This window comes from Saimiri boliviensis, chromosome 3 (genome assembly GCF_048565385.1).
Source record: "Saimiri boliviensis isolate mSaiBol1 chromosome 3, mSaiBol1.pri, whole genome shotgun sequence".
Lineage (NCBI taxonomy): Eukaryota > Metazoa > Chordata > Mammalia > Primates > Cebidae > Saimiri > Saimiri boliviensis.
In genome coordinates, this window is record NC_133451.1 from 76,141,651 (window position 1) to 76,155,960 (window position 14,310).

Genomic DNA, 14,310 nt, shown 5'->3' on the forward strand with positions numbered 1-14,310 from the left:
TTTTCTTTTTTTTGGAGACAAAGTTTTGCTCTTGTTGCCCAGGCTGGAGTGCAGTGGTACGATGTCAGTTCACTGCAACCTCTGCCTCCTGGGTTCAAGCGATTCTCCTGTCTCAGCCTGCCGAGTATCTCAGATTACAGGCACCGCCACCATGCCTAGCTAATTTTTGTATATTTAGTAGAGACAGGGTTTCGCCACATTGGCCAGGCTTGTCTCGAATTCCTGACCTCAAGTGATCCACCTGCCTTGGTCTCCCAAAGTGCTGGGATTACAGGCATGAGCCACCATGCCTGGCCTTAATCACTTTTTTATTAGCAATTATAAATTCAAAGTAAGTAAAAGCTGAAAGTGATATTAAGTTCTTAATTATACCTTGCCTATTTGTCATTTCAACTGACCCAAACCCTACCTATCAAGGGGCTTTATAGTTTAGCAAATAATTTGGTTCCACCTAAATGTATCTCACTGGCATAAACAGTAGGTTTTAAAACCAGTAATAAAATGGCTAACCACAAATTAACAAATAATTATTATTATCTGGTATAATAGCACACGGTGTACCAACTTCTAGCAGAAAGAATATTACAGTTACACACAACTATCATTCTATTTCACTGCTTTCTGCAGCAGTTACTGGCTCACACTCAGTTGAAATGCCACTCTTCATCAGGATTTCGGCAAGAAATTGACAAATGTTCTTTAATCATGTTAAAAGCATGAATTACTGTTTTTAAAAAAAAAATGGTTACTAACCTTGCTGAAGAGGCTGAGTGTTTGTACTGGGATTCTGACTAACTGGCTGGGTTGAGCTACTGGCTGATGTGGCAGTAACAAGTCGGACATAATGAAACTTGCTTCCAGGCACTTGAATCTGCTGGACATTGGGAGCAGTTGCCAAAGGAATAATTGTCTTAAACTGTGATGTGCTCACTCCTCCAACAGTGATGGTCTGCACAGTTGATTTCACTGCCTATTAAACAACATAACATGGCTGTCATTAATCTGGATGTAACTTTCTTACTACTTTTAATTTATAGCAATTGCTCAAGTTACAAAGTATGCTCCTGTATTTCATCAAAAGCTGCTGAAAGGAACAACCTGTTCAAAGAGAAATGAAAAGAATGGTAATAAATACAGAAATAAAACCAAAATTAATGAGTTCTACCTTCCATCTTTAGTAGTTAACTTCCTCGGTAGTCCATTTTTTCAGATGACTTGCTATGAAGAAATTATTACTTAATTTGCAAGTACTTAGACAATTTTGTTAGTATCAGGCAAAGTTTATCACAAAAGAATTATTTTAAAATTCCCAGAATTAAACCCCATATTCAATATTGAGAAAACATGATACAGATAGTTGACATTATTACTACACACCAAAATAAGCACAACAAATTTTATATTCCCATGTTCTAATGGAAAAAAAAGAAAAAGAAAAGCCTACCTGATACCCTTATTAAGTTCAGTAAATTCTGAAAGGCTTACCACTCCCCAGGTATAAAAGTACCTAGCAGCATATGGGCAGTAAGCCAAATTCAGTCCAAAATTACCAGTTCTGTTTGTCTAGGGAAACTAGTTTTGTATTTCCTGAGTCAATACAATTTTTTTTAAAGACAGGGTTTCATTCTGTCACCCAGGCTGGAGTGCAGTGGTGTAATACGGCTCACTGCAGTTTCGACTTCCTGGGCTCAAGCCATCCTCTTGTCTCAGCCTCCTGAGCAGCTAGGACCACAGGTACCATGCCCAGCTAATTTAATTTTGTTTTGTTTTGTTTTGTAGAGACAGGGTCTCCCTGTGCTGCCCAGGCTGGTCTTGAACTCCTGGACTCAAGCAATCAATCCTCCTACCTCAGCTTCCCAAAGGGTGGGATTACAGGTGGGAGTCACAGTCATTTTAATTGATTAAAATGATTTAATTATTTTTAACATTAAAGACTGATATTCATTCTTTTCTTTGGTCCAACAAAAGGCAATGGTAATTACCGAAAAGCTAAATGAAACATCATAGGCAGAGCAAAACACAATAGTCTTTTGAGAAGTCCCTAACTGCTGTTTAACCAATGTACAACACACTGTCATACAATGCAAAGGATCAAAGATTCTCTAACTAGATATTTAGTATTATTTTATAAATAATTACATCCCCATCTATTCTATAAAAAGCTCTCATGTTAAAACAACTGACATATGATGGAGGAAATCTGTATTCACTATATGGATAATAATTTATGAAACAAGAATTCTGAAAATTTTCATAAAAGCCCAGGAGAAAACAAAAAGAATGCCATTTAGTTCAGAAACATTACAGAAGACATTATTTCTGCATAAAATCATTCACACATTATCATAAGCAAAAAGCAGATTCAAAACAAGAGATAACAGCAGCCACAGCAGTCAGTAAATTAAATGAAAACAGAAAGAATAAGAAAAAGAATTAAATGTATAAATATGGAAGCTACAGAAAAATCAAGCAACATATGAGGCAAATACATACAATGGTGCAAAAGACATAGTCCTTACTATATCCACTCAAAATGGGGGAAAAAACTAAGAACATTAGGAAACAAGGTCTTGAAACATAAGAATTTTATTTACTGGGTACTTAATATGTATGGAGGACAGTACTAAAAATTCTATAGAAGATTATCTGATCTAACAATCACATTATGAGGTAGTTAAGGCATGGCACAGTACAGGGGCTGGTTTAGCTATGTTTGTTTAGTATACATTTTTCTATTGCTCTTCTAAAGGTACATTTGATTGTATATATTTAAGATATATCACATGATGTATGGGATACATATAGCAAAATGTATGTAAATGTTACTATAATGAAGCAACTTAATAAATCCATCATCTCGAATAGTTGACCATTTTGTTTGTTTTTGTGACAAGTGCAGTTAAAATCTACTTATTTAGCAGGAACACCAAATACAGTACAATTTCATTACTTATAGTCCTCACACTGTATATTAAATTTCTATACTTGTTCATCCTACATGTTATTCTACATCCTCTGACCTAGTTCCTCTGCTACACCCACCCAGTAACCACTGTTTTATTTTCTATGTCTGTATATTTGAACGTTTTGTTTCCCCCAGATTCCACATGTAAGTGAGATCATGCAACATTTTTCTTTCTGTTTCTCTTAGCATAATGCCCATCAGATTTATCCATGTTGTGGCAAATAGCAGGATCTTCTTTTTCAAGGCTGAGTAATATTTTATTTTACATATACACTACAGTTTCTTCACTCATTCATCTGTCAACAAGTTGTTTTCATATCCTGGTTATTGTGAACAGTGCTGCAAAAAAAACATCAAGGTGCAGATATCTTCATGAGGTGGTGATCTCATTTCTTCTGAACATATCCCCAGAGGAGGGATTGCTGGGTCATGTAGTAGTTCTAGTTTCAATTTCTTTAGAAACCTCCACACTGTTTTCTATAATAGCTGCACCAATCTACATTCCTACAACCAATAATATCCAAGGGTTCTGTTTTTTCTCCACATCCTCACCAACATTTATTATCTGTTAACTTTTTGATAGTAGCCATCCTAATGTGTGTGAAGTGGCATCTCATAGTGGCTCTGAGTTCCATTTCCCTGATGATTAATGATGTTGAATACATTTTCATATGTCTATGGGCCATTTCTATATCTTTGCAGAAATGTCTGTTCAGGTCCTTTGCATTTTTAATTGGGTTGTTTTTCTACTATCAAGCTGTATGAGTTATTTTGTTGTTGTTGAGATGAAATCTCCCTCTGTCACCCAGGCTGGAGTGCAGTGGCACCATCTCTGCTCATTGTAATCTTTGTCTCCTGAATTCACGTGATTCTCCTGCCTCAGCCTCCAGAGTAGCTAGGGTTACAGGCACAAGCCACCACACCCAGCTAATTTTCGTATTTTTAGTAGAGACAGGGTTTCACCATGTTGGCCAGGCTGGTATATTAAATCTTTTAATCAGCTAAATTGGCAAAGACTGAAAATGACCGATTAACAGGAGAACATAAAAACAGACCACACCCGTTGCAAACAACTGACCTCTGACACAGCACCAGAAGCGATTCAGTGAAGAAAGGATAGTCTTCTCAACAAATGATGCTGGTATAACAGAATGTCCACATGCAGCCTGTAACCCAGGCTGGAGTGCAGGCAGTGGCATGATCACAGCTCACTGCAGCCTCAAACTCCTGGGCTCAAGTGATCCTCCTGCCTCAGCCTCCCAAGTAGCTACACTACAAGAGCCCACCATCTTGCCTGCCTAATTTTATTTTTATTTTTTGTAGAGACCAAGCATCACTGTATTGCCCAGGCTAGTCTCAACCTCCTGGCCTCAAGTGATCCTCCTGCCTCAGCCTCCCAAAGTGAAATATATTTCCTTCTGCTTTTTAGTACTTGGTGGAAGGCTTAGTGCAACAAGCTAGTCTATATAGTCAAAAGCAGAAAATCCAGACTGCTAGAGTTTTAATCTAGGCATCTCCATTTCCTAGTTGGCTGATGTTGGTTAAGCGACTAAACTTCTGAAAATATGAAAACAGTACCTCTCTCATAGAACTGTGAGGATTAAACGAGTTAAATTATACAAAGTGCAAATAACATGTCACATAGTACATGTTCAGTAAATGTGAGTCACTATTCATATCATCATTTTTGATACAGATTATCAACAATGCCCAATTTAGATGGAGAAGCTCAGCGAGATTAAGCAAATTCTCCAAAGTCACACAACTAAAATCTAGTAGAGAAAGGCTTTGAAACAGATCTAACTCAAATGACTATTTGCTTAACCAAAATATTTATACTGCCTCCTACTGTAGATGCTTAATAGTAATTAAATGATTGAATAAATGCAAATAACATCCAGTCCTCAAGAACTCTAAGAACTAAAGTCACACATCTGCCTCTAAGACACACAAAAGTGTTAGTGTATTAAATAGAAGTATAAATTGCATTTTTAAGAAATTTATTTTATAATAATTTTAGACTTACAAGAAGTCATATAAAACTAACACAGAGTTCTCATGTATCCTTCCCTGAACAGAATAAAATCTTAATAACCATTTGACATTATTAAAACCAGGAAATTGACAACTGGCACAAACTTTTTTTTTTTTTTTTTTTTTTTTTTTTTTTTTTTTTTTTGAGACGGAGTCTCACTCTTGTCCAGGCTGGAGTCCAATGGTGCAATCTCAACTCACTGAAGCCTCCGCCTCCTGGGTAAAAGCAATTATCCTGGCTCAGCCTCCCAAGTAGCCAGGATTACAGGTGCCTACCACCACACCTGGCTAACTTCTTTGCCTTTTTAGTAGAGACAGGGTTCCACCATGTTGGCCAGGCTCGTCTCAAACTCCTAACCTCAGGTGATGGGACTGCCTCAGCCTCCCAAATGCTAGACTTACAGGTGTGAGCCACTGCACCTGGCCAGCACAAAGCTATTAACTAAACTACAGAACAGATCATATTCTGATTCACCAGATTTTATGTGCACTTTTTTGATGTATTAGTCCATGTAATCTTATCACTTGTACAGATTCATGTAATTAACACCACCATCAAGATATATTAATAAAATTCTTCCATCACCCCAAAGAATCTCCCTTGCATTATCCTTACAGTAACACTCTCTTCCCAGCCCTAACCCTTAGCAACCACTTATCAAACCACATTTTTTAGCATCTAAAAAACTAAGTAACATATAAAAGTTACTAGTTAAAAACTGAAGGCAGAATGATTTAATACATTTCATTGCTTGAGAGAATTCACAAATTGGCCCCTTCCTTCAATTATAGTGGCCTGCAAAGAACTACATGTAAACGTCTCTTTGAAAATACCCATTACATAAAATAGCTCATGTGCATTCAATAAAAAATGTTCATTTGTAGTTATCTCTGTTTCCTGAATAACATCTTTAAGAGTTGGACTAAAAAGCAAATATCTTAATTTAGATTCAGAATAGCTATGTTTAACATGTATAAATGACTGCCCTCAAAAACAAGGGCAGACTTGCAAGACATTTCTATTTGTGCTATTTCCTGAGCCATTTCTATTTAAAGATTAATATAATTATATATTAAGATAATTTCTTGGATCATTAGTTTCCCATTAGCAAATGCCAATTAAGTCCTTACTTAATTGCTGATTTACATAAAAGAAAAGGAGGAATAAAACATTCTTCTTTTGTCCTCACAAACGAATATTCTCTTTTACGTAGTGATTTTGACAAAATACATATGTGTAGATATGCAGATGTGAAAACATAGAGATATGGCTTAACTAATATCCAAAAACGCTGAATTTGTATAGATACATATAAATATACTTTTTAAGAATTGTGACACTGTTTATACAGCTTATCATCACAGAAAAACTATGTTTACCTTATAATTCCCAAATTTTAGGTTATTAAAATAAATAAACCTAGCAGGAAACAAGTTTGCAAGCTTTAAAATACTTTCAAGCTAAAAAGAGACAAATGGTAAAGCAGGAAAAGATAAATACTAAATGTATTACATGACCAATGACAGAGTGAACCTTGAGATGCACGAGAACATTCAGCACTGATTTATTGACTGGCGAAATATTATAAAAGAGGTATAAGCCATTCATTTGCTAGTTTTCCATGGATGTTAATCCAACTTATGTTTTATTCATGGCTATGAATTACAGTGACATGGATGAGTACTTTATATGGGGTGTTTTAGTATTCATGGTAGCCGTCATAGAAAGAGTCAAATGATGATATCAAGCAAAATTAGACAAACTATAAGGTATCATGATCAGAAATCAGCTCTCCTAAGAATTACGACATATTTATCAAGATAGGGCAAATAAATAGTATGGGATTAGCCTAAGAACAGAGTGCTAAAGATCAAAGGAATACATTTTTTTAAATTCATATATAAAAAAAGTTTATGATGAAAGTGGGCATCTCAAACCAATGAAGAATGATAATAATACGGATTAGCTATGGGGTCTGAAAAAAAAAGCTGATCCCTATACCTCATTCCTTTTAACAATTCCAAATAAATTTAAGATTTAACCTAAAAAGTAAAACCAGAACTAGTATAGACCAATAGAACAGAACAGAGAACCCTAAGAAAAAAAAAAAATCCTATTCATGATCACATGATTTTCAACAAGGGTGCTGAAATTGTTCAACAGGGAAAAGGCTTGCTCTTCAACAAATATGCTGGGAAAAATGAATATCCATCTGCAAAACAGTGAAGTTGGATCCTCACCTGACAAATTATACACAAATGAACTCACAAGAGATCCATGACTGAAAAGTAAAAGCTAAAACTAAAAAAAATTCTTAGAAGAAAACACAGGGGAAAGATTCACAACATTGGGTCTGGCAATGATTTCTTGCATATGACACCAAAGATGCAGACAATCCAAAAAACAAACAAACAAACAAAAACACAGAGAAATGGACATCATGAAAATTTTAAAATTTTGTGCATCAGAAAACACTATCAACAGAGTTAAAGGGCAACCCACAGAATGGGAGAAAATATTAGCAAATTGTGTATCTGATAAGTGATTAACATTCAGAATATACAGAGAACTCCTAAACGTAGTAACAAAAAATAAACAATCCAATTTAAAAATGAACAAAGAACTTGGAAAGACTTTTCTCCAAAGAAGAAATACAAATGGCCAATAAGCACATAAAAAGGTGCTCAACATTACTAATTATTAGGGAAATACAAGTCAAAACTACAATGAGATACAGCCTCACAGCCATTAGGGTGGCTACTATTAAAAACAAGTGTTGGTAAGGATGTGGAGAAACTGGAATCTTTATGCACTATTGATGGCAATATAAAATAGTACACTGTGGAAAACAGTATGTCAGTTCCTCAAAAAAGTAAAAACAGAATTACCATACGATCCAGCAATTCTCCTTTGGAATACACACTGTACTCACAAGAATGAAAAAATAGGGCCTTGAAGAGGTATTTGTAAACCCATGTTCATAGCAGCACTATTCACAACAGCCAAAAGATGAAAACAACCCAAGTGTTCACAGACAGATGAATACCTAATCAAAATACAGTATGTATATTCAATGGAATATTTTTCAGCCCTAAAAAGGAAGGGTATTCTGATGTATATGCTACAACACTGATGGACCTTGAGGTTATGCTAAGCAAAATGAGCCCATCAAAAAAAGACAAATATTGTATGTTTACACTTACATGAGGTAGTGTAGTCAAAATTATGGAGACATTAAGTAGAATGGTGACTGCCAGAGACTGGGGGCAGAGATGAGGGATTATTTTTAATTTCTTTACAGCCAAGGTATCACTTTGTGGCCTAGCCTGGACAGCAGTGGCACGATAATAGCTTATTGCTGCCTTGGCTTTCTGGGCTCAAGGGATCCTCCCATCTCAGCCTCCAAGCCGGTGGGCCTACAGGCACGCATCACTACACCCAGCTAAGTCTTTAATTTTTGTAGAGATGGGGTTCTTGCCATGTTGCCTAGGTTGGTGTTGAACCGCTGGGCTCAAGCAATCCTCCCACCTTAGCCTCCCAAAGTGCTGGGATTACAGGCTTGAGCCAGAGTGCCAGACTGGAATGGGGAGTTACTGTTTAATGGATATAGAAATTCAGTTTCACAAGAAGAAAACAATTCTGGAGATGGATGGTGGTGATACTTGCAGAACGATATGAATGTACTTAATATCACTGAACTGTATTAAAAAGATGGTAAATCCTATATTACGTATATTTTGCCACAATTTTAAAAATTGAAAACATAGCTGGATACAGTGACTCACACCTGTAATCACAGGTACATGGGAGGTTGAGATGGAAGGATCACTTAAGGCCAGGTGTTTAAGACCAGCCTGGGCAACATAGCAAGACTCTGTCTTAAAAAAACAGAAGGAAGGAAGGAAGGAGGGAGGGAGGGAGCGAGGGAGGGAGGGAGGGAGGGAAGGAAGGAAGGAACAGATATTCACTGAGCAAGGTGAGCTACGAAAATAAGTCAGGATTGGCTGGGTGCAATGGGTAATACCTGCAATCTCAGCACTTTTGGAGGCCAAGGTGAGCAGATCATTTGAGCCTGGGAGTTCAAGAACAGTATGGGCAACATGGCAAAACCCCATCTCTACAAAAACTGAAAAAATTATCCAGGCAAGGTGGCACGTGCCTATAGTCCCAGCCCTGAGGTGGGAGGATGGTCTGAGCCTGGGAGGTCAAAGCTGCAGTGGGCCATGATCGCATCACTGCACTCCAGCCTGGGGACAGAGCGAGACGGTCTCAAAAACAAAACAAAAAAAGTCAGTCAGGATCAAAATAATAGTAAATCAAATACCAATTTAACCATTTCATAAAGTTAAAAAAAAAAAGTCTGTTTCTGTACTTAATTTGTACTAAAGGAATATTACATGTGAAAAAATAACATAAAACTAAATGATGATTTTAAAAATGGATAAAATATTGGAGTAAGGAAGACTTATCTAAGTGTGACTCAAAAACTAAAACTTCATACATAAAGAGAATAAATTTTGACTAATGTGAAATTTCTGCAAGGAAAAAAATTATACAGAACGAGCCACTGATAAAAAATATTTGTAACCGCATTAATAACAAAGAAACAAGTTCCTTAACGTACCATGGACTTTTTTAAGAACAAAAGGGAAAAAAGACAATGCAATAGGCATGGAAGATGAGTCCAGAAGACACAAATATGAATATTTAAAAATATAAATTTATGTGAGTTTATTTATTTATAAAACAGAGTCTCGTTCTCCCAGGCTTGAGTTCAGTGGTGCGATCTCAGCTCACTGGAACCTCTGTCTCCCCAGTTCAAGTGATTCTCTCACCTGAGCCTCCAGCCTCCCAGGTAGCTGGAATTATAGGGGCACACCACCATGCCCAGATAATTTTTGTATTTTTAGTAAAGATGGGGTTTCACCCTGTTGGCCAGGCTGGTATATGAGATCTTTTAATCAGTTAAATTGGCAAAGACTGAAAATGATCGATTAACAGGAGAACATAAAAACAGACCACACCCAACATAATCAACTGACCTCTGACAAAGCACCAGAAGCAATTCAGTAAGAAAGGATAGTCTTGCCGGGCGCGGTGGCTCAAGCCTGTAATCCCAGAACTTTGGGAGGCCGAGGCGGGTGGATCACGAGGTCGAGAGATCAAGACCCTCCTGGTCAACATGGTGAAACCCCGTCTCTACTAAAAAAATACAAAAAACTAGCTGGGCGTGGTGGCACGTGCCTGCAATCCCAGCTACTCAGGAGGCTGAGGCAGGAGAATTGCCTGAGCCCAGGAGGCGGAGGTTGCGGTGAGCCGAGATTGTGCCATTGCACTCCAGCCTGGGTAACAAGAGCGAAACTCCATCTCAAAAAAAAAAAAAAAAAAAGAAAGGATAGTCTTTTCTACAAATGGTGCTGGTATAAGAGAGGGTCTACATGCAAAAAAGGGAATCTAGACACAGACCTTACATGTTTCACATAGGGTTCACAGACCCAAACATAAAGTGCAAAACTATAAAACTCCTAGAAGATAACTCTTAGTAACCTTGAGTGTAGCTCTACCTTTTTAGATACACTACCAAAAGCACAATCCATGAAAGAAAAAACTGGTTAAGTCAAACTTCATTAAAATTAAAAACTACTTTGCAAAAATCACTGTTAAATGATTAAAGAAACATGATTTTAAATACATATATACTGTTAAAAGAATGAACATGCCAGGCATGGTGGCTCACGCCTATAATCCTAGCATTTCAGGAAGCCAACGGAGGCAAATTACTTGAGGTCAGAAGTTCAAGACCAGCCTGGCCAAAATGTTGAAATCCTGTCTCTACTAAAAATACAAAAATTATTTGGGCTTGGTGGCATCCACTTGTAATCCCAGCTGCTACAGAGACTGAGGCAGGAGAATCACTTGAACCCAGGAGGCTGAGGTTGCAATGAGCCGAAATCTCACCACTGCACTCTAGCCTGGGCAACAGGGTCAGACTATGTCTCAAAAAAAAATTAAGAAATAAAATAGGCCAGGTGCAGTGGCTCATGCCTGTAATCCCAGCACTTTGAGAGGCCAAGGTAGGAGGATCACAAGGTCAAGAGATTGAGACCATCCTGGCCAACACGTGAAACCCTGTCTCTATTAAAAATACAAAACTTAGCTGGGCGTGGTGGCACACACCTGTAGTCCCAGCTACTCGGGAGGCTGAGGCAGGAGAATCACCTGAACCCAGGAGTCAGAGGTTGAAGTGAGCCGAGATAGTACCACTGTACTCCAGCCTGGCAACGGAGCGAGACTCTGTCTCAAAAAAATAAAATAATAAACAGACAAACCACAGATTGAGAGAAAATATCTGCAAAACACATGATAAAAGACAACAAGAAAAAAAGAGATAAAACTAAGAGAAATATCAATCATTTTCAAATTTGTAAAAATAAACATATAGAACTGGATCTCAATTCAAACATAGTGAAAAAGATATATGGCCAGGCACGGTGGCTCAAGCCTGTAATCCCAGCACTTTGGGAGGCCAAGGTGGGTGGATCACGAGGTCAAGAGATCGAGACCATCCTGGTCAACATGGTGAAACCCTGCCTCTACTAAAAATACAAAAAATTAGCTGGGCATGGTGGCGCGTGCCTGTTATCCCAGCTACTCAGGAAGCTGAGGCAGGAGAATCGCCTGAACCCAGGAGGCAGAGGTTGCGGTGAGCCGAGATCGCGCCATTGCCCTCCAGCCTGAGTAACAAGAGTGAAACTCCGTCTCAAAAAAAAAAAAAAAAGATATATGATGACTGGGGAAATGTGAACACTAGGTATTGAATTCAACATTAAAGGGGCTGGGCATGATGGCTTATGCCTGTAATCTCAGCACTTTGGGGGGCCCAAGGTGTGAGGATCACTTGAACTTAGGAGTTCGAGACCAGCCTAGGCAACACAGCAAGACCCTCATCTCATTTATAAAAAAAGAAAGAAAAAAGAAATTAAAAGACTGTGGGTTTTGTTTTGTTTTGTTTTTTCCAATAGTGCCCCTATTTTTTTTAATACATAAATATCTACAGATGAAATGACACAATTAACTTAAAAAATCAGAAGCAGAGGGACATAAAATAGGCAAGCTGGTAATTTCAAAGTTGGATGAAAGGTACATGGGGATTAATTACTATTTGAATCTTTTTTTTTTTTTTTTTTTTTTGAGATGGAGTTTCGCTCTTGTTACCCAGGCTGGAGTGCAATGGCATGATCTCGGCTCACCGCAACCTCCGCCTCCTGGGTTCAGGCAATTCTCCTGCCTCAGCCTCCTGAGTAGCTGGGATTACAGGCACGCGCCACAATGCCCAGCTAATTTTTTGTATTTTTAGTAGAGATGGGGTTTCACCATGTTGACCAGGATGGTCTCGATCTCTTGACCTCGTGATCCACCCGCCTCGGCCTCCCAAAGTGCTGGGATTACAGGCTTGAGCCACCACGCCCGGCATGAATCTTTTAATATATTTAACATTTTTTTGAGACGAAGTCTTGCTCTGTCACCCAGGCTGGAGTGCAATGGCACAATCTCAGCTTGCTGCAACCTCCACCTCCCGGGTTCAAGAGATTGTCCTGCCTCAACCTCCCAAGTGGCACTTGCCACCATGCCCAGCTAATTTTTTTTTTTTTTTTTTTTCTATTTTTTGTAGAAATGTGGTTTTGCCATGTTGGCCAGCCTGGTCTCCAACTCCTGACCTCAGGTGATCTACTCAGCTTGGCCTCCCAAAGTGCTGAGCCACCGTACCCGGCCTATATTTTAAATTTCTATAGTAAGAGTGTTTTTTATATTTTTGAGACATAGTCTCACCTGGCCAACATGCTGAAACCCCATCTCAACTAAAAAAAAAGGGGTGGGGGAGAGAAGAGTGTTTTTAAAAATATGGCAGTAACAGTTGGCCATTGTGGCTCACATCTGTAATTCCAGCATTCTGGAAGTGGAAGGCAGACAGATTACTTGAGCCCAGGAGTTCGAGACCAGCCTGAGGCAACATGGTAAAACCCTGTCTCTACAAAAAACACAAAAAAATTAACTGGGTATGGGGTTGTGCTCCTATAGCCCCAGCTACCTGGAGGGCTAAGGCAGGAGAATCACCTCAGCCTGGGAAGTCAAGGCTTCAGTAAGCTGTGATCGCACCACTGCACTCCCACCTGGGTGACAGAGTAAGACCATTTCATTTAAATAATAATAAAAGGGAACAGGACCCCACAGGTATTCAATAAACATAATATATAAATGCATAAAACAAAACCAATATATAATACAGTAAAAAGAAGAATTTCTCATTCATTTATTCTTTCTGCCTCTTTTTTTGGGGGGGGTGGGGGAGGGCGGTCTTTCTTCCTTTTCTTAAAAAAACATAGAGACAGGGTCTCTCTAATGCTGGCCAGGCTGGTCTCAAACTCCTGGGCTCAAGTGATCCTCCCACCTCAACCTCCCCAAAAAGTGCTGAGATTACAGGTTTCAGCCACTGTGTCCAGCCACTTCTACTTCTGTATCCTGGCTAATGGGTACTGGTATAAGGACCTATATATAAGATAACAATTTTTGAAACTATTAAAAAAAAAAAAAATTCATTAACATAATCAATAGAACCTATAACTTGTAGTCCCATCAATTCCACAATTCTTACTGATCTTACAATTGGTCAATTTATTAGCAAAATAGATCCCATTCTATTCAAATTGTATTCATTATCACCACAATTCAATTACCTAACGGTTTCACAGCTAAAAGCAAAAGCAATCAACTTCCAAAACCATTTCCCCAAATCTGTTCTCTCTTTCAACTTTGCAATACTGTCATTGGTCATATCACTTCCTGCTGGGATATTTGCAAAACACACTGAAAGTAAGCTTTATGATTCCAGTCCCTACCTGCCCACCACACAATTTCTAACAGATATTGATTCACAAAGCTTGAATCCACCACACAGACACTGCCTAATATTTTGCAAACTTTATTTTCATGTTTTTATTAAATCTCTTGTCTCAGAAACATCCCAGGAGTCTTCATATAATGACAAAATTAAGACTAAATGTTCTTCATTTTGAAGATTAGCCCTAATCTGACCCTATGTTTAATTTCTCTCTATTCCCTCCAAAGCATTTCCAATTCATACTTCCAAATCAGAGTAGTGATCTTTATGTCCCATGTGTACATATCTGATTCAGCTCCAGTCCTTCACTCATGAGGCTGACATCTACTCTAAATCATACCCACAGAAAACCTTAGCTCAGGATGCTCTCTCTAACCATCCCAACTATAGTTGAATCCCTTTACGTAGGAT

The 14,310-nt window shown here is 38.3% G+C and overlaps 1 protein-coding gene across 6 annotated transcripts in view; it reads right to left on the reverse strand.

Annotated features, from left to right (window-relative positions):
- Positions 1-14,310, reverse strand: part of LIN54 (lin-54 DREAM MuvB core complex component) — a 94,372-nt gene that overhangs the window by 21,544 nt on the left and 58,518 nt on the right. For all 6 annotated transcript variants that reach the window (XM_074396370.1, XM_039468569.2, XM_074396371.1 and 3 more), the window contains one exon: positions 754-970. In XM_074396370.1, coding sequence (XP_074252471.1) covers positions 754-970 — 217 coding nt within the window. The remainder of the gene's footprint in view (positions 1-753; positions 971-14,310) is intronic.